The sequence below is a fragment of the Anomaloglossus baeobatrachus genome, chromosome 8, assembly GCF_048569485.1.
Source record: "Anomaloglossus baeobatrachus isolate aAnoBae1 chromosome 8, aAnoBae1.hap1, whole genome shotgun sequence".
Classification (NCBI taxonomy): Eukaryota; Metazoa; Chordata; class Amphibia; order Anura; family Aromobatidae; genus Anomaloglossus; species Anomaloglossus baeobatrachus.
This window is the reverse complement of record NC_134360.1, coordinates 206,597,883-206,617,614: the sequence shown is the minus strand read 5'-3', so window position 1 is coordinate 206,617,614 and position 19,732 is coordinate 206,597,883. Positions and strand designations below refer to the sequence as shown.

At 51.1% G+C, this 19,732-nt stretch overlaps 1 protein-coding gene across 2 annotated transcripts in view; it reads right to left on the bottom strand.

Moving 5' to 3' along the window:
• LOC142248793 (protein zyg-11 homolog) overlaps positions 1-19,732 on the bottom strand; it is a 67,713-nt gene that overhangs the window by 27,141 nt on the left and 20,840 nt on the right. For both annotated transcript variants that reach the window (XM_075320093.1, XM_075320094.1), the window contains exons 4-8: positions 17,687-17,827; positions 17,432-17,608; positions 15,602-15,666; positions 14,757-14,856; positions 670-720 (exon numbers count right to left, since the gene is read on the bottom strand). In XM_075320093.1, the coding sequence (XP_075176208.1) occupies positions 670-720; positions 14,757-14,856; positions 15,602-15,666; positions 17,432-17,608; positions 17,687-17,827 (534 nt within the window). The remainder of the gene's footprint in view (positions 1-669; positions 721-14,756; positions 14,857-15,601; positions 15,667-17,431; positions 17,609-17,686; positions 17,828-19,732) is intronic.

Below are 19,732 nucleotides of genomic sequence, written 5' to 3'. Positions count from 1 at the left end.
GGGGGGGAAAGAGACAGGGGGGGGGAAAGAGACAGGGGGGGGGAAAGAGACAGGGGGGGGAAAGAGACAGACATGGATGGAGACAAAACACACAGAGCCACACAGACAGAGACAGACAGAGACAGTTACAATCCCGGGCAACACCCAGGTACTACAGCTAAAAAATAAATATTTTCCCCTGTGAGAAATAAACAAAAACAGGCTGAATTTAATCTGCACAAAAGCTAAAAATTAGGCCTCCAACTTCTTACCTATGTCGGATGTAACAGTGCAACCTACATCGGATATGAGCCCACACTATACTGAGCAGATGCCGGCTGTGTTATACAGCTTACATCAGCAGCGAAAAGACCTAGCTCCGATCACTGCTGTTTAACTATTTAAACCCTGTTGTCAATCACTGACAGTGGCATTTAAATGGTAAGATTGCAAGTGTGAGCATTCACAGGGTACCATAGCCTGCCAGTGCTGCAATTGTAGGTGGTAAAACATATTGGGAGTTCAAAAGTTCTGAAAATTTAGTAGCACTGAGGTAAGCAGCGTTATATCACTCTGTATGTATAAGGGCATCGCATACCCTAGAGAAAAAAAACACGCATTTATTGGAAATCTGCAAACTGGAATGTCCACATCCATGCTGAGATGCAACAGAAGGTCTGGAAAACTCACCCGCACGATGAAGAGTTCAGCTCCTAACTGTGCTGTTTGTTCAGTTGATAGCTGCAGAATAAAAGTCACATATCCAAATGTTACTTTTTAATTCATTTTATACACAAAAACCAAAGCAGGGCTTTACATAAAAGAAGAAAAGAAGGGAATTTTGTTTACTTAACGTAAATTCCTTTTCTTCTAGCTCCTATTGGGAGACCCAGACAATTGGGTGTATAGCTTCTGCCTCCGGAGGCCACACAAAGCACTACACTTTAAAAAGTGTAACTCCTCCCCTCTGCCTATACACCCTCCCGTGGATCACGGGCTCCTCAGTTTTGGTGCAAAAGCAGGAAGGAGAAAACTTATAAATTGGTCTAGGGTAAATTCAATCCGAAGGATGTTCGGAGAACTGAAAACCATGAACCAAAGAAGGGAATTTTGTTTACTTACCGTAAATTCCTTTTCTTCTAGCTCCAATTGGGAGACCCAGACAATCGGGTGTATAGCTATGCCTCCGGAGGCCACACAAAGTATTACACCAAAAGTGTAAAGCCCCTCCCCTTCAGCCTATACACCCCCCGTGCTGCCACGGGCTCCTCAGTTTTGGTGCAAAAGCAAGAAGGAGGAAAATATTATAAACTGGTTTAAAGTAAATTCAATCCGAAGGAATATCGGAGAACTGAAACCATTCAACATGAACAACATGTGTACACAAAAACAGGGGCGGGTGCTGGGTCTCCCAATTGGAGCTAGAAGAAAAGGAATTTACGGTAAGTAAACAAAATTCCCTTCTTCTTTGTCGCTCCTTATTGGGAGACCCAGACAATTGGGACGTCCAAAAGCAGTCCCTGGGTGGGTAAATAATACCTCATAATAGAGCCGAAACGGCTCCGTCCTACAGGTGGGCAACCGCCGCCTGAAGGACTCGCCTACCTAGGCTGGCATCTGCCGAAGCATAGGTATGCACCTGATAGTGTTTCGTGAAAGTGTGCAGGCTCGACCAGGTAGCTGCCTGACACACCTGCTGAGCCATAGCCTGGTGCCGCAAGGCCCAGGACGCTCCCACGGCCCTGGTAGAATGGGCCTTCAGTCCTGAGGGAACCGGAAGCCCCGAGGAACGATAAGCCTCGAGAATTGGTTCCTTGATCCACCGAGCCAGGGTTGATTTGGAAGCTTGTGTCCCTTTACGCTGGCCAGCGACAAGGACAAAGAGTGCATCCGAGCGGCGCAGGGGCGCCGTACGAGAAATGTAGACTCTGAGTGCTCTCACCAGATCTAACAAGTGCAAATCCTTTTCACATTGGTGAACTGGATGAGGACAAAACGAGGGTAAGGAGATGTCCTGATTGAGATGAAAAGGGGATACCACCTTAGGGAGGAATTCCGGAACCGGACGCAGAACCACCTTGTCCTTGTGAAACACCAGGAAAGGAGCTTTGCATGACAACGCTGCTAGCTCAGACACTCTCCGGAGTGAGGTGACTGCTACTAGAAAAACCACTTTCTGCGAAAGGCGTGCGAGCGAAATATCCCTCATTGGCTCGAACGGTGGTTTCTGAAGAACCATCAGCACCCTGTTAAGATCCCAGGGTTCTAACGGGCGCTTGTAAGGAGGGACGATGTGACAAACCCCTTGCAGGAACGTGCGTACCTGTGGGAGTCTGGCCAGGCGCTTCTGAAAAAACACAGATAGCGCAGAGACTTGTCCCTTAAGGGAGCATAGCGACAAACCCTTTTCCAATCCGGATTGAAGAAAGGACAGAAAAGTGGGCAAGGCAAATGGCCAGGGAGAAAAACCCTGAGCAGAGCACCACGACAGGAATATTTTCCACGTCCTGTGGTAGATCTTGGCGGACGTTGGTTTCCTAGCCTGTCTCATAGTGGCAATGACCTCTTGAGATAATCCTGAAGACGCTAGGATCCAGGACTCAATGGCCACACAGTCAGGTTGAGGGCCGCAGAATTCAGATGGAAAAACGGCTCTTGAGACAGCAAGTCTGGTCTGTCTGGCAGTGCCCACGGTTGGCCGACCGTGAGATGCCACAGATCCGGGTACCACGACCTCCTTGGCCAGTCTGGAGCGACGAGGATGGCGCGGCGGCAGTCGGCCCTGATCTTGCGTAACACTCTGGGCAACAGTGCCAGAGGAGGAAACACATAAGGAAGCTGAAACTGCGACCAATCCTGAACTAAGGCGTCTGCCGCCAGAGCTCTGTGATCTTGAGATCGAGCCATGAATGTTGGGACCTTGTTGTTGTGCCGTGACGCCATTAGGTCGACGTCCGGCATCCCCCAGCGGCAACAGATCCCCTTCGATAATGAGGTGGGAAGAAGCCACCACCGAAGGGAAGCTTTGGTTGCCTGAGAGAGGGAGACGTTCCTGTCTAGGGACGTCGGCATCCTGTCCCATTTGCGTAGGATGTCCCATTGAAGAGGACGCAGGTGAAACTGCACGAAAGGGACTGCCTCCATTGCTGCCACCATCTTCCCCAGGAAGTGCATGAGGCGCCTCAAGGGGTGTGACCGACCTTGAAGGAGAGATTGCACCCCTGTCTGTAGTGAACGCTGTTTGTCCAGCGGAAGCTTCACTATCACTGGAAGAGAATGAAACTCCATGCCAAGATATGTCAGCGATTGGACCGGTGTCAGATTTGACTTTGGAAAATTGATGATCCACCCGAAACTCTGGAGAGTCTCCAGAGTAACGTTGATGCTGTGTTGGCATGCCTCTTGAGAGGGTGCCTTGACCAGCAGATCGTCTAAGTAAGGTATCACCGAGTGACCCTGAGAGTGGAGGACCGCAACTACTGTCGCCATGACCTTGGTGAAAACCCTTGGGGCTGTCGCCAGGCCGAACGGCAGTGCCGTGAACTGAAGGTGTTCGTCTCCTATGGCGAAGCGCAGGAAGCGCTGATGCTCTGGAGCAATCGGTACGTGGAGATAAGCATCCTTGATATCGATCGATGCGAGGAAATCTCCTTGGGACATTGAGGCGATGACGGAGCGGAGGGATTCCATCCGGGACCGCCTGGTCATTACGTGTTTGTTGAGCAGTTTTAGGTCCAAAACAGGACGGAAGGACTCGTCCTTCTTTGGAACCACAAACAGGTTGGAGTAGAAACCGTGACCCTGTTGCTGAAGAGGAACCGGGACCACCACTCCTTCTGCCTTCAGAATGCCCACCGCCTGCAGGAGAGCCTCGGCTCACTCGGGAGGCGGAGATGTTCTGAAGAATCGAGTCGGAGGACGCGAGCTGAACTCTATCCTGTAACCGTGAGACAAAATGTCTCTCACCCAACGGTCTTTTACTTGTGGCAGCCAGGTGTCGCAAAAGCGGGAGAGCCTGCCACCGACCGAGGATGCGGTGTGAGGAGGCCGAAAGTCATGAGGAAGCCGCCTTGGTAGCGGCACCTCCGGCGGTCTTTTTTAGGGTGTGATTTAGACCGCCATGCGTCGGAGTTCCTCTGATCCTTCTGAGGCCTTTTGGACGAGGAGAATTGGGACCTGCCCGCCCCCCGAAAGGACCGAAACCTCGATTGTCCTCTCCTCTGTTGGGGTGTTTTTGGTTTGGCCTGGGGTAAGGATGTTTCCTTTCCCTTGGATTGTTTGATGATTTCATCCAATCTCTCACCAAACAAACGGTCGCCAGAAAATGGCAAACCAGTTAAGCACTTTTTGGAAGCCGAATCTGCCTTCCATTCCCGTAGCCACAAGGCCCTGCGAATTGTCGGCTGCAACCGCCGTACGGCTCGCAGAGTCCAGGACAGCATTAATAGCGTAGGACGCAAATGCCGACGTTAGAGAGGTTATGGACGCCACCTGCGGCGCAGACGTACGTGTGAGTGCGTCAATTTGCGCCTGACCAGCTGAGATAGCTTGGAGCGCCCATACGGCTGCGAATGCTGGAGCAAAAGACGCGCCGATAGCTTCATAGATGGATTTTAACCAGAGCTCCATCTGTCTGTCAGTGGCATCCTTGAGTGAAGCTCCATCTTCCACTGCAACTATGGATCTAGCCGCCAGTCTGGAGATTGGAGGATCCACCTTGGGACACTGAGTCCAGCCCTTGACCACGTCAGGGGGGAAGGGGTAACGTGTATCCTTAAGGCGCTTGGAAAAACGCTTATCTGGACAAGCTCGGTGTTTCTGGACTGCCTCTCTGAAATCAGAGTGGTCCAGAAACATACTCTGTGTACGCTTAGGAAAACTGAAGCGGAATTTCTCCTGCTGAGAAGCTGACTCCTCCACTGGAGGAGCAGAGGGAGAAATATCCAACATTTGATTGATGGACGCAATAAGATCATTCACTATGGCGTCCCCATCAGGAGTATCAAGGTTGAGAGCGGCTTCAGGATCAGAATCCTGATCAGCTACCTCCGCTTCATCATACAGAGAGTCCTCTCGCTGAGACCCTGAACATTGTGATGATGTCGAGGGGATTTCATAGCGAGCTCGCTTAGTCGGTCTGGGGCTGCGTTCCATGTCAGAGACCTCACCCTGGGATCTATGAGACACCCCGGAAGAACATTGTTGTTCCAACTGAGGGGGGCCAGGGGGCAATGATTCCACAGTGCCCATGGCTTGAGATGCCGGCCTGGACTGCAAGGCTTCTAATATCTTAGCCATAGTCTCAGAAAGTCTTTCAGTAAAAACTGCAAACTCCGTCCCTGTCACCTGGACAGTGTTAACAGGTGGTTCTCCCTGAGCCACCCTTAGCAGAGGCTCCGGCTGAGTAAGTGCCACAGGGGCCGAGCATTGCACACAATGAGGGTCAGTGGACCCTGCCGGCAGTATAGCCGTACATGCTGCGCAGGCAGCATAGTAAGTCTGTGCTTTGGCACCCTTGCTATTTGTGGACGACATGCTGTTGTCGCCTCTGAGCAATACAGGAATAGCCAAAAAAACAACCGTGCACCATACAGTGTAACGTATAGCCTATAATCATATAATCTATAAGTACACTACTGCACTAGTGGGGCCAGCACCACAGGTGCTGCTTACAGCCCGTGCAAAGCGGTTGTGTGGGCACCAGAATTCCTGCCTGGGTCTCCCTGAGCTTGTCTCCCCTGTCCAGCGTTAGCAGAGCTGACAGTAATGGCTGCCGGCGTCCTGAGGAGAGGAGGGAGCCGTGGGCGTGACCCAGAAAGTGCGGGAACTAGTGCCCCACTGTGCACAGTGAGGGGGGTGGAGTATGCAAAGCATGCTCCAGCCCTCAGTGCTGCCGTCCTGTACAGCGTCCCGCCCTTCACCTGACTGGCAGGGCTGGGGGCGGGAAGAAAAAAAAAAAAAGAGACTAGGCCGCAAAAGCCGGGGACTCGAGTTATAAGCGTGGCCGCCGTATAAGCGCGGTCGGCGCGGAGGTCCCCGGCGCACTAACAGTCCCAGCCGCGCCACAGTGATAACAATGGTAGCGGCGGTCAGCGCGGCAGTCCCCATACACTAACACACTCAGCAACGCTGCAGTGTGTAATGGCACAAACGCAGTCAGCGCCGCGGTCCCCGGTGCACTAGCACACCCAGCAATGCTGGAGTGTTGCTGTGCGCGGTCCCCACGGGGACACAGAGTACCTCAAAATAGCAGGGCCATGTCCCTGAACGATACTCGGCTCCTATCCAGCAGAGTCCTCAGGAGCTGTGGATGGAGCACGGTCTCCTGTGCCTGGAGACCGATAGGATCCCACTTCACCCAGAGCCCTAAGGGGGATGGGGAAGGAAAACAGCATGTGGGCTCCAGCCTCCGTACCCGCAATGGATACCTCAACCTTAACAACACCGCCGACAAGAGTGGGGTGAGAAGGGAGCATGCTGGGGGCCCTGTTATGGGCCCTCTTTTCTTCCATCCGACATAGTCAGCAGCTGCTGCTGACTAAGCTGTGGAGCTATGCGTGGATGTCTGACCTCCTTCACACAAAGCATAAAAACTGAGGAGCCCGTGGCAGCACGGGGGGTGTATAGGCTGAAGGGGAGGGGCTTTACACTTTTGGTGTAATACTTTGTGTGGCCTCCGGAGGCATAGCTATACACCCGATTGTCTGGGTCTCCCAATAAGGAGCGACAAAGAAAGAACAATTCAACATGAACAACATGTGTACACAAAAGAACAACCAGCCCGAAGGGCACAGGGGCGGGTGCTGGGTCTCCCAATAGGAGCTAGAAGAAAAGGAATTTACGGTAAGTAAACAAAATTCCCTTCTTATTTGTCGCTCCATTGGGAGACCCAGACAATTGGGACGTCCAAAAGCAGTCCCTGGGTGGGTAAAAGAATACCTCAATAAAAAGAGTCGAAACGGCCCCCTGTTACAGGTGGGCAACCGCCGCCTGAAGGACTCGCCTACCTAGACTCTGCCGAAGCATAGGTATGCACCTGATAGTGTTTCGTGAAAGTGTGCAGACTAGACCAGGTAGCTGCCTGACACACCTGCTGAGCCGTAGCCCGGTGCCGCAATGCCCAGGACGCACCTACGGCTCTGGTAGAATGGGCTTTCAGCCCTTAAGGAAGCGGAAGCCCAGAAGAACGGTAGGCTTCGAGAATCGGTTCCTTGATCCACCGAGCCAAGGTTGACTTGGAAGCCTGCGAACCCTTACGCTGGCCAGCGACAAGGACAAAGAGCGCATCTGTACGACGCAGGGGCGCCGTGCGAGACACGTAGTGTCGGAGTGCTCTCACTAGATCTAAGGAGTGCAAATCCTTTTCACATTGGTGAATTGGATTAGGGCAAAATGAAGGTAAGGAGATATCCTGATTGAGATGAAAAGGAGATACCACCTTAGAGAGAAATTCCGGGACAGGACGCAGAACCACCTTATCCTGGTGAAAAACCAGGAAGGGGGCTTTGCATGACAGCGCTGCAAGCTCCGACACTCTTCGGAGTGATGTAACTGCCACTAGAAATGCCACCTTCTGCGAAAGACGTGATAAAGAGACATCCCGCAGCGGCTCGAAAGGTGGTTTCTGAAGAGCCGTTAGCACCCTGTTAAGGTCCCAGGGTTCCAGCGGACGCTTGTAAGGTGGGACTATGTGGCAAACTCCCTGCAGGAACGTGCGGACCTGCGGAAGCCTAGCTAGGCGCTTTTGAAAAAATACGGAGAGCGCCGATACTTGTCCCTTGAGAGAGCCGAGTGACAAACCCTTGTCCATTCCGGATTGAAGGAATGAAAGAAAAGTGGGTAAGGCAAACGGCCATGGAGTAAAACCATTATCAGAGCACCAGGATAAGAAGATTTGCCAAGACCTGTAATAGATCTTGGCGGACGTCGGTTTCCTGGCCTGTCTCATGGTGGCAATGACATCCTGAGATAACCCTGAAGACGCTAGGAGCCAGGACTCAATGGCCACACAGTCAGGTTGAGGGCCACAGAATTCAGATGGAAAAACGGCCCTTGTGACAGCAAGTCTGGGCGCTCTGGAAGCGCCCACGGTTGACCCACCGTGAGATGCCACAGATCCGGGTACCACGACCGCCTCGGCCAATCTGGAGCGACGAGAATGGCGCGACGGCAGTCGGACCTGATCTTGCGTAACACTCTGGGCAGCATTGCCAGAGGAGGAAACACATAAGGCAGTTGAAACTGCGACCAATCCTGAACTAATGCGTCCGCCGCCAGAGCTCTGTGACCGAGCCATGAATGCCGGGACTTTGTTGTTGTGCCGTGACGCCATGAGATCGACGTCCGGCGTTCCCCAGCGGCGACAGATCTCTCGAAACACGTCTGGGTGAAGAGACCATTCCCCCGCGTCCATGCCCTGACGACTGAGAAAATCTGCTTCCCAGTTTTCTACGCCCGGGATGTGAACTGCGGAGATGGTGGAGGCTGTGGCTTCCACCCACTGCAGAATCCGCCTGACTTCCTGGAAGGCATGACGACTGCGCGTGCCGCCCTGGTGGTTGATGTATGCGATGGGAGTGGCGTTGTCCGACTGTATACGGATCTGTCTGCCCTCCAGCCACCGATGGAAAGCCAATAGGGCTAGATACACTGCCCTTATCTCCAGAACATTGATCTGAAGGGAAGACTCTACCGGAGTCCAGGTTCCCTGAGCCCTGTGGTGGAGAAAAACCGCTCCCCACCCTGACAGGCTCGCGTCCGTGGTGACCACAGCCCAGGTTGGGGGTAGGAAGGATTTTCCTTGCGATAGAGAATTGGGAAGGAGCCACCACTGAAGAGACGTCTTGGTTGCAAGGGAAAGAGAGACGTTCCTGTCGAGGGAAGTCGACCTCCTGTCCCATTTGCGGAGAATGTCCCATTGGAGTGGCCGCAGATGGAATTGCGCGAACGGCACTGCCTCCATCGCTGCCACCATCTTCCCCAGGAAGTGCATGAGGCGCCTCAAGGGGTGTGACTGACCCCGAAGAAGAGATTGCACCCCTGTCTGCAGAGAAAGCTGTTTGTCCAGCGGTAGCTTGACTACCGCTGACTGTGTATGAAACTCCATCCCGAGGTAAGTCAGTGATTGGGTCGGTGTCAACTTGGATTTTGGGAAGTTGATGATCCACCCGAACTGCTGGAGAGTCGCCAGAGCGACGGTAAGGCTGTGTTGACACGCCACCCGAGAAGGTGCCCTGACTAGGAGATCGTCTAAGTAGGGAATCACCGAGTGGCCCTGAGAGTGTAGGACCGCCACGACGGATGCCATGACTTTGGTGAACACCCGTGGGGCTGTCGCCAGGCCGAAAGGCAATGCCACGAACTGAAGGTGTTCGTCCCCGATGGCGAAACGCAAGAAGCGTTGATGTTCGGGTGCGATCGGCACGTGGAGATAAGCATCCTTGATGTCGATCGATGCTAGGAAGTCTCCTTGTGACATCGAGGCGATGACCGAGCGGAGAGATTCCATCCGAAACCTTCTGGTGCTCACATGTCTGTTGAGTAGTTTGAGGTCCAGAACGGGACGGAATGATCCGTCCTTCTTTGGCACCACGAACAAGTTGGAGTAAAAGCCGCGACCACGTTCCTGAGGGGGAACGGGGATCACAACTCCTTCTGTCTTCAGAGCGTCCACTGCCTGAAAAAGTGCGTCGGCCCAAGCGGGGGGCGGAGAGGTTCTGAAGAAACGAGTCGGAGGACGAGAGCTGAACTCTATCCTGTAACCGTGAGACAGAATGTCTCTCAACCATCGGTCTTGAACATGTGGCCACCAGGTGTCGCAAAAGCGGGAGAGCCTGCCACCGACCGAGGATGCGGCCCGGGGATGCCGAGAGTCATGAGGAGGCCGCCTTGGAGGCAGTGCCTCCTGCGGCCTTTTTATTTTTCGTTGCTGAGGTCTCTTAGGTTTGGACTGGGGTAAGGAGGAGTCCTTTCCCTTGGATTCCTTAATAATCTCATCCAATCGTTCGCCAAACAAGCGGTCGCCAGAAAACGGCAAACCGGTTAAGGACCTCTTGGAGGCCGAGTCTGCCTTCCATTCGCACAGCCACATGGCCCTGCGGACTGCCACAGAATTAGCAGATGCCACCGCTGTACGGCTAGCAGAGTCTAGGACTGCGTTCATGGCGTAGGAAGAAAAAGCTGACGCTTGAGAAGTCAAAGACGCAACCTGCAGAGCAGAATTACATGTGACCGCATTAATCTCAGCTAGACAAGCTGAGATAGCTTGGAGTGCCCACACGGCTGCAAAGGCCGGGGCAAAAGACGCGCCCGTGGCTTCATAGATGGATTTCACCAGGAGCTCTATCTGCCTGTCAGTGGCATCTTTTAGTGATGAGCCATCTGCAACCGATACCACAGATCTAGCCGCCAGCCTAGAGACTGGAGGATCCACCTTGGGACATTGAGCCCAACCCTTAACTACGTCAGAGGGGAAGGGGTAACGTGTGTCAGTGAGGCGCTTAGTAAAGCGCTTGTCCGGGACCGCTCTGGGCTTCTGCACAGCATCTCTGAAGTTAGAGTGATCGAAAAACGCACTACGTGTACGTTTGGGGAACCTAAACTGGTGTTTCTCCTGCTGAGACGCCGACTCCTCTACAGTAGGAGGCGGGGGAGAGAGATCCAACACCTGGTTGATGGACGAGATAAGATCATTCACTAAGGCGTCCCCTTCAGGTGTATCAAGGTTAAGGGCGACGTCAGGGTCAGAGCCCTGAGCTGCGACGTCCGCCTCGTCCTCCAGAGAGTCCTCAAGTTGGGAACCCGAGCAGCGTGAAGAAGTCGGGGAAGATTCCCAGCGAGCCCGCTTAGCCTGTCTAGGACTGTGGTCCGGGCAGGAGTCCTCCACGTGAGACCTAGGGCCCAACCTGGGAGCGCGCTGCGGCGCGGACCGAGAGGGGCCTGGAGGCGACGATCCAACAGGGGCCGGGGCCTGTGTAAGGACCGGTCTGGACTGCAAAGCTTCTAGCAGCTTAGAAGACCATTTGTCCATAGACTGAGCCATGGATTGTGAAAGTGATTCAGAGAGTTTCTCAGCAAAAGAGGCGAACTCTGTCCCTGCCGCCTGGACAGGGGGAGCAGGGGGGTCTACATGAGCCGAGGGGCCCACTAGTGACCGAGGCTCCGGCTGAGCAAGCGAAACAGGGGTCGAGCATTGCTCACAGTGAGGGTAGGTGGAACCCACAGGTAACATAGCCCCACAAGAGGTACAGGCCGCAAAAAAACCCTGTGCCTTAGCACCTTTGCTCCTTGTGGACGACATGCTGTTGTCTCCTAGGAGAGTGATCACTGAGGGTATATGGGAAAGGGTATACAGCCCGACCAAACAGAATATATATATATATAAATACGTATCTATTCCGGCACCCTAGGGGGACCAGCACCGGGTGACCGGTGTGGCTTACCGACCGCTAAAAAGCGGAGTGTGTGTCCTCCAGATTCCCTGCCTTAGGTCTCCCAGAGCTGCAGAGCTCTTTCCTGATAATCCTCCACCGGCAGAATGCCAAAAAATGGCTGCCGGAGCTCTCAGGGGAGGAGTGGAGCCGTGGGCGGCGCTAGAAAAGTGCGGGAATCTGGGGTCCCCACAGTGATCAGTGAGGGGGGAGGAAACATACAGGATGCTCCGGCCCTCACATCCGACGTCAGATCGGCAGTCCCGCCCTTACCCCTGACAGGCAGGCCCGGGGCGGGATTTTTGCTACTAGGCCGCGATGAAGCCGGGGACTAAATTTAAGACCGCGGCCGACAAGCAGGCGCGGTCGGCGCGGAAGTCCGCCGGTCTTCTCAAATCAGCAGCTGCTGCATCGTCCGGGAAGAAGGCGCTCCCTGCACAGTCCCCATGGGGACACAGAGTACCTTAGAGATGCAGGGCCCGGTCCCTGAGGATGAATAGACTCCTGTCCGGCAGATTCCCACAGGGGCTGCGGAGGGAGCACGGTCCCAGTAAATGGATGACCGGTCAGGATCCCACTTCTCCCAGAGCCGCTAAGGGATAGTGAAGGAGACGGCATGAGGCTCCGGCCTTTGTACCCGCAATGGGTACCTCAACCTTAACAGCACCGCCGACGTAGTGGGGTGAGACGGGAACATGCCGGGGGCCCCGTGAGGGCCCTCTTTTCTTCCAACCGATATAACTAATATGAGAATGCATGAGTGGATGTGTGCCTCCTTCCACACAAAGCATAAAACTGAGGAGCCCGTGATCCACGGGAGGGTGTATAGGCAGAGGGGAGGGGTTACACTTTTTAAAGTGTAGTGCTTTGTGTGGCCTCCGGAGGCAGAAGCTATACACCCAATTGTCTGGGTCTCCCAATGGAGCGACAAAGAAATGCATAAATACCTATAATTAGCAAATCAGATCTAATTTGTCTAGGGAGGTAATCACTATACACTTTATTATTATTATTATAGCGCCATAAATTCAATGGCGCTTTACAAGTGAAAGAGGGTATACGTACAGCAATCAATAACAGTACAAAACAGACTGGTATAGGAGGAGAGAGAATCCGGCCCACGAGGGCTCACACGGAATGGGTGATGGTACAATAGGTAGGTAAGGACAGAGCTGGTTGCGCAGTGGTCTACTGGACTGAGGGCTATTGTAGGTTGTAGGCTTGTTGGAAGAGGTGGGTCTTCAGGTTCCTCTTGAAGCTTTCTACGGTAGGGGAGAGTCTGATGTGCTGAGGTAGAGCGTTCCAGAGTATGGGGGAGGCACGGGAGAAAATCTTGTAGGCAATTGTGGGAAGAGGAGATAAGAGAGGAGTAGAGAAGGAAATCTTGTGAGGATCTGAGGTTGCGTGCAGGTAGGTACCGGGAGACTAGGTCACAGATGTAGGGGGGAGACAGGTTGTGGATGGCTTTGTAGGTCATGGTTAATGTTTTGAACTGGAGTCGTTGGGCGATGGGAAGCCAGTGAAGGGATGGGCAGAGTGGCGAGGCTGGGGAATAGCGAGGGGAGAGGTGGATTAAGCGGGCCGCAGAGTTTAGGATAGATTGGAGGGGTGCAAGAGTGTTGGAGGGGGAGGCCAGAGAGCCTTGGTACACTGACAGAAGCCAGGCCTGCAAAGGATTTAAATAAGTGCATCTTGTCATCACTCTTAAAAAGGGAAACCGTTCTCAAGTATCTTTTCTGAATAAGCTGTCCTGTGTATACCAGAGGAATAACACTATCTATGGCCTTTATATGACTTAGATCTTGCATTTTCACCAGTCTTATAGAATCATAGAATGGCAGAGTTGGAAAGGACCTCCTGGGTCATCTAGTCCAACCCCTGCTCAAAGCAGGATTCACTAAATCATCCCAGACAATCATCTTGACCCTCTGCAGGCTCTATCTGTAGTTTGCAGTCCATTCTGAATTGATGGGAGGAGACTAGCTGTTGTCATCTCTTCCATACACCGCACAAATACAGTAGACAAGCAGCAGCATGGAAGACATTATACAGAAGGACTAAGCTGTCTGGATGCAAATCAAGCTCTGCTGTGAGGCAAAAGACTTGTTAGAAAGCTCAGCACAAGCTTTGTGTCTTCTTCTGCTTGTTTCCTCACCCTGCTCATCCTCCCCATACGATATAATGGGTAGTGTGAGGATGACTCATCCCCCCCATACGATATAATGGGTAGTGTGAGGATGACTCATCCCCCCCATACGATATAATGGGTAGTGTGAGGATGACTCATCCTCCCCATACGATATAATGGGTAGTGTGAGGATGACTCATCCTCCCCATACGACATAATGGGTAGTGTGAGGATGACTCATCCTCCCCATACGACATAATGGGTAGTGTGAGGATGACTCATCCTCCCCATACGACATAATGGGTAGTGTGAGGATGACTCATCCTCCCCATACGACATAATGGGTAGTGTGAGGATGACTCATCCTCCCCATACGACATAATGGGTAGTGTGAGGATGACTCATCCTCCCCATACGACATAATGGGTAGTGTGAGGATGACTCATCCTCCCCATACGACATAATGGGTAGTGTGAGGATGACTCATCCTCCCCATACGACATAATGGGTAGTGTGAGGATGACTCATCCTCCCCATACGACATAATGGGTAGTGTGAGGATGACTCATCCTCCCCATACGACATAATGGGTAGTGTGAGGATGACTCATCCTCCCCATACGACATAATGGGTAGTGTGAGGATGACTCATCCTCCCCATACGACATAATGGGTAGTGTGAGGATGACTCATCCTCCCCATACGACATAATGGGTAGTGTGAGGATGACTCATCCTCCCCATACGATATAATGGGTAGTGTGAGGTTGACATCACAGTGAGTCTCTAGTCCCAGGCATCCATAAGATAGATTTGAGCATTTTTTTTTTGTTTCCAGTGTGGATGTAAGTTCTCGGGGCAGGGGAAGCTCCAGTCACAGGTCTGTGATAAAAAAAAAAAAATATATATATATATATATATATATATATATATATATATATATATATATATATATATATATATATATATATATATATATATATAAGCGTTTGGCCAAATTGAATCTGAATGCGGCCTCAGTGGAGAAAGAAATTAATTTTTTCGATAACATATATTACAATTTCTCATCTGTGTTATTGTTTTATGCAAAGTATGTTGACAGTACAGTTACATTTTGACTTTTTGGTGGGAGCCTTATTGGCTGCATGTATTACTGGAAACATGCGAGCTGTAGATCTGTATATACACACAGCTGTATACTGTACATCGCACACATACAAACCTTTGCAGCAAGTATAGAAATTATAGCAACCGCCATCCTCTGCATGTTCTGATCTTCATGGTTGCACAGCCACTGCATCACCAGCTTTGCGGCATCAAACCTAGAAAACAAGTGCACAATGTTGCTATTAAAGGGGTTGTCTGGGCAAGTTCACCGGTTGCTGGAACTTGTAAAAAAAAAAATAAGCTGAAATCAGAATTCCCCAACTCCAGTCCTCAGGAGCCACCAACACTTCATGTTTTCAGGATTACCTTGGAATGATCTAGGCAATACTAAGGAAATCCTGAAAACATGAAGTGTTGGTGGCTCTTGAGGGCTAGAGTTGGGAAACACTGAGCTAAGTGATACTCGCCTGCTGGCAACCCCATGGATCCTGCTCCGTGATCTGCACTGACACGGGAAGAGGAGACTTGACCATACCACTGCAGCTGTGATTGGCTGCAGCGGTAAGGTGACTTCAACAGCAAATCATTGGCCTAAGTGCTACTCTAGTCGCCTGACTGCTGCAGAAAATCACAATCACTGCTGGTGGAACAGTGACGTCTCCTCTGTCAGTATAAGTGCAAATCACCGAGCTGCATCCCCAGTGGGTGCATGTAGGCGAGTGCCACTTAGTTATTTTTCACAGCTGCAGGCCACCGGCAAATCTTATTTCGCTCAGACACACCCCTTTAAATGGCGGTGGTACTGTGGTGGATGATCAGTATACCATGTACATTGTGTTCGAGTCAGCACAGACATGAACAGACAACATGAGCTTCTGTCTAGACAAAATGTATCCTTGCAAATGATGCAACATGTTTGTTATACATTCCCTGGTTACATTGAGTGGCCTGTGATAATACCTGTTGAAAGGGACGTCTTGTAATATTCTATCACTGCAGAGGGACAGTAGACAGTTCTTCTGCAACTAAACCATGGAAACAAAATACCAAAAGTTAAAAATTACCTGTCATGTTCAAGAAACCTTAAATCCCATAATTACTTAAAGGGGTTGTCCTCTACTTGGACAATCCCTACTCCTTCCCCTTGTGACATAGTTTTGACCACGACCAATCACCCTGCCTTCGGACATCTAAGCAGGAAGTCAGCGCGGCGCTAACATCCTGCTCAAAATGTCCAAAGGCAGGGAAAAGGAAGTCAGCACTGATTGGTTGCGGGGCCGGAGTGTCATAACTGTTACGTGGGCAGCAAGAACGTAGCTTTAGACAGGAACCGTGGCCGAACCGGAAACGAGTATAGGCTTATTTATTTTTACGGGGGATGAACAAGGGGAATAACTAGGAGTTGTCCAAGTAGTGAACATCCCCTTTAATGGTTGAGAAAAAGCTGTAAATAATTTTCTATCCATAGGTCATAAGCCACATTGACGTCGTAGATGCTCGAAACCCACAACGGAGGAGTCATTTTGTGAGCGGCGCTTTGGTCCATCCATGCAGTACATGGGACCCATGTAAGGCTATGTCTGCACGTTGCCATTTTTTTTTTTCTACCACAAAGATGCAGCGCTTTTGGCTGCAAAAAACTCACAAAAACGCACCGCTTTTTACCGCGTTTTTCCAATGCATTGCATGGGTGGAAAAACGCAGAAAAGAATTGACATGTTCATTTTTTTTTTAGTTCAAAAACACAGCCAAAAAAAAAAAAAGCACTGCGGACAACAAAAATGAAATCTCATAGGCTTTGCTGGGGAAGCAAAGTCATGCAGTTTTGAGCCCAAAAAACGGACTGCAAAAACATGGTAAAAAACGCAACATGCGCACATAGCCTAAAGGCTGCTTTACACGCTGCTACATCGCTAGCATTCGCACCCGCCCCCGCAAATCGCTGCCCGTGGCGCACAATATCGCTAGTACCCGTCACACCAACTTACCCGCCTAACAATGTCGCTGTGGCCGGTGAACAGCCTCCTTTCTAAGGGGGCGGTTCATGCGGCGTCACATGGCAGGCGTCCAATTGAAGCGGAGGGCGGAGAGCAGCCGCAGGAAAGTCACGCCCACCTCGTTGCCAGAGGACGCAGGTACAGTGTTGTTCGTCGCTCCTGGGGTGTCACAAGTAGCAATGTGTGCTGCCTCAAGAACGACGAACAACCTGCGTCCTGCACCATCAACGATATTTGGAATTTGAAAGACGTGTCAACAATCAGCAATTAGGTGAGTATTTTTGATCGTTGGCGGTCGTTCGTACGTGTCACACACAACAACGTCGCTAATGAGGCCGGATGTGCGTCACGAATTTCGTGACCCCAAGGACATCTCGTTAGCGATGTCGTTGCGTGTAAAGCGGCCTTAAGAGTAGATTTCTGATTGCAATCTGCAATAATCAGCTGATTGCCAAATCAAGTTTTAATTTGGACCTTTGTGGTACATTTGTGATTTTTTTTTTTCAATATATTGTCTCTCAGACAAGAGCTAGAATAAATCACACATATACAACAATATAATAAAACAGTGAGAAAATGCACTGCTGATCACTGGATCAATAAGAACCTATACCACTCTCCATATTGAGATGAACATAAACGGTCAGCAGAGCCGAATGTTCAGGATTATGGTAGAGGGCGGGGGGGTGTGAAGCCGTCTGAGCCCCAGAGGTGACCACAGAAGCTATGCGCTGATGAGTGACAATGTCTTCAGTATACGTTGCATGCTGCCACAAGTCGGTATCCAAAATACCTGTTGGTGGTTTGGGAAATTCTTCATGGCTTCCAGTAGCAAATGCGTTACATCAGCAAGAAGCTTCACAGGCATCCCGGCCGCTAGATCCTGCTTGGTCAAGTTGAAAACACAGGCGCTGGCGGCCAACTGTACGGGGAGATTAGTCGGGTGGTTTCTCATACCTATGACTACTAACTGGAGAGAGAAATCACAAAGGTCAGTTACACATATGGCAATGCTGCCCGTAGGTTCTCCCCTTAAACGACTCCTTACCTTCAGCATCTCCGGACTGGCCTTTTCCATGGCATGTGTTAGACTAAACAGGTGAAATAGGGCCTCTCGCACAAAGAAGGAGCGCTCACTGTATCGGCGCAGCGCTTCCGCAATCTGGATCTGATTCGCTTCTCCGGAAACCTTTTAAAACATACAATGATTTCAATCAGATCAGAATGGAAAATTTTCATGATAAAAAAGAAACAAAAGCTTATAAAAGGTTTCTGCCTCTGTTCACGTCCCCTTTTGAGTCTGCAAGAGGCATGTGCACTAGGATATGCTACAACATTTTGATGGTAAGGGCCTATTTTCTAGGACTCTCCCTGATCCTACAAATCCAATTCAATATAGGTTTACGTAAATATCCCATCCGTAATCTATAGTTGCATAGCCTTGGACCAGTAATTAGTGAGGACCATGAGACTTTCTTTAGCCTGACTATAGTCTCAAAAAAAAAAAAAAAAAAAAAAAAAAAGGTTCCAGAGGCCAAGTAGCCAAAAGAGTATGCCTAATATAAAGGCCTCAAAAAAAGAGAATTTTGTTTACTTACCGTAAATTCTTTTTCTTATAGTTCCGACATGGGAGACCCAGACCATGGGTGTATAGCTTCTGCCTCCGGAGGACACACAAAGTACTACACTAAAAGTGTAGCTCCTCCCTCCGAGCATATACACCCCCTGGAAGACCATATCCAGCCAGTTTAGTGCAAAAGCTGAAGGAGGACATCCACCCACAAGTAGAGATAGAGTAAAACCCGGAACAACCGGAACCTCTGTCTACAACAACAGCCGGTGAAAACACACGGAACAAGAACTGCCAACAGGCAACAGGGAGGGTGCTGGGTCTCCCATGTCGGAACTATAAGAAAAAGAATTTACGGTAAGTAAACAAAATTCTCTTTTTCTTCATCGTTCCTTATGGGAGACCCAGACCATGGGACGTCTCAAAGCAGTCCATGGGTGGGTAATAAACAGAACTACGAAGTAGGCAAAACCTAACTTCACAAATGGGCAACAGCCGCCTGAAGGATGCGTCTGCCCAAGCTCGCATCTGCCGAAGCATGAGCATGCACTTGATAGTGCTTCGAAAAGGTATGCAGACTAGACCAAGTGGCAGCCTGACAGACTTGCTGAGCCGTAGCCTGGTGCCTGAAAGCCCAAGAGGCACCGACAGCTCTGGTCGAGTGCGCCTTAATCCCCGGCGGGGGAGGCACCTGAGTACATTGGTAGGCATCGGAGATGGCCGACCTAATCCAACGAGCTAGGGTTGGTTTTGAAGCCGAAAGACCCTTGCGCTGACCTGTGGTCAGCACAAAAAGAGAGGTGCACCGCCTAAGAGCAGCGGTGCGTGACACATAGATCCGGAGCGCCCGCACCAAATTTAAAGTATGCAACGCTTTCTCAAAGCGATGCACAGGGGCCGGACAAAGGGAAGGCAATGAAATGTCCTGGTTAAGGTGGAAAGGAGACACCACCTTAGGGAGAAAGTCCGGAGTCGGACGGAGGACCACCTTGTCTTGGTGAAAAACCAAAAAGCGTGACTCCGAAGAGAGCGCAGCCAAATCAGAAACTCTCCTGAGAGAAGTTATGGCCACCAGAAAGACCACTTTCTGTGAGAGGCGAAACAAAGGAACCTCCCTAAGAGGCTCAAAGGGGGGTTTCTGTAAGGCCGTGAGGACCAGATTAAGGTCCCAGGGATCCAAAGGCCGCCGGTATGGAGGAATGATGTGAGATGCGCCCTGCATGAAGGTGCGCACCTGGGCCAGTCGGGCGATACGCCGCTGGAACAACACTGACAGAGCCGAGACCTGTCCCTTGAGGGAATTGAGGGATAGTCCCAGCTGCAGACCGGACTGTAGAAAAGACAGGATGGTCGGCAAGGAAAAAGGCCAAGGAGCATGGCCGGAAGAGCGACACCAGGACAGGAAAATCCTCCAAGTCCTGTGGTAAATCTTGGCCGAGGAAGACTTCCGAGCCTGAGTCATAGTGGAGATGACTTCAGAAGGAATGCCGGAAGCCGTCAGGATCCAGGACTCAAGAGCCACGC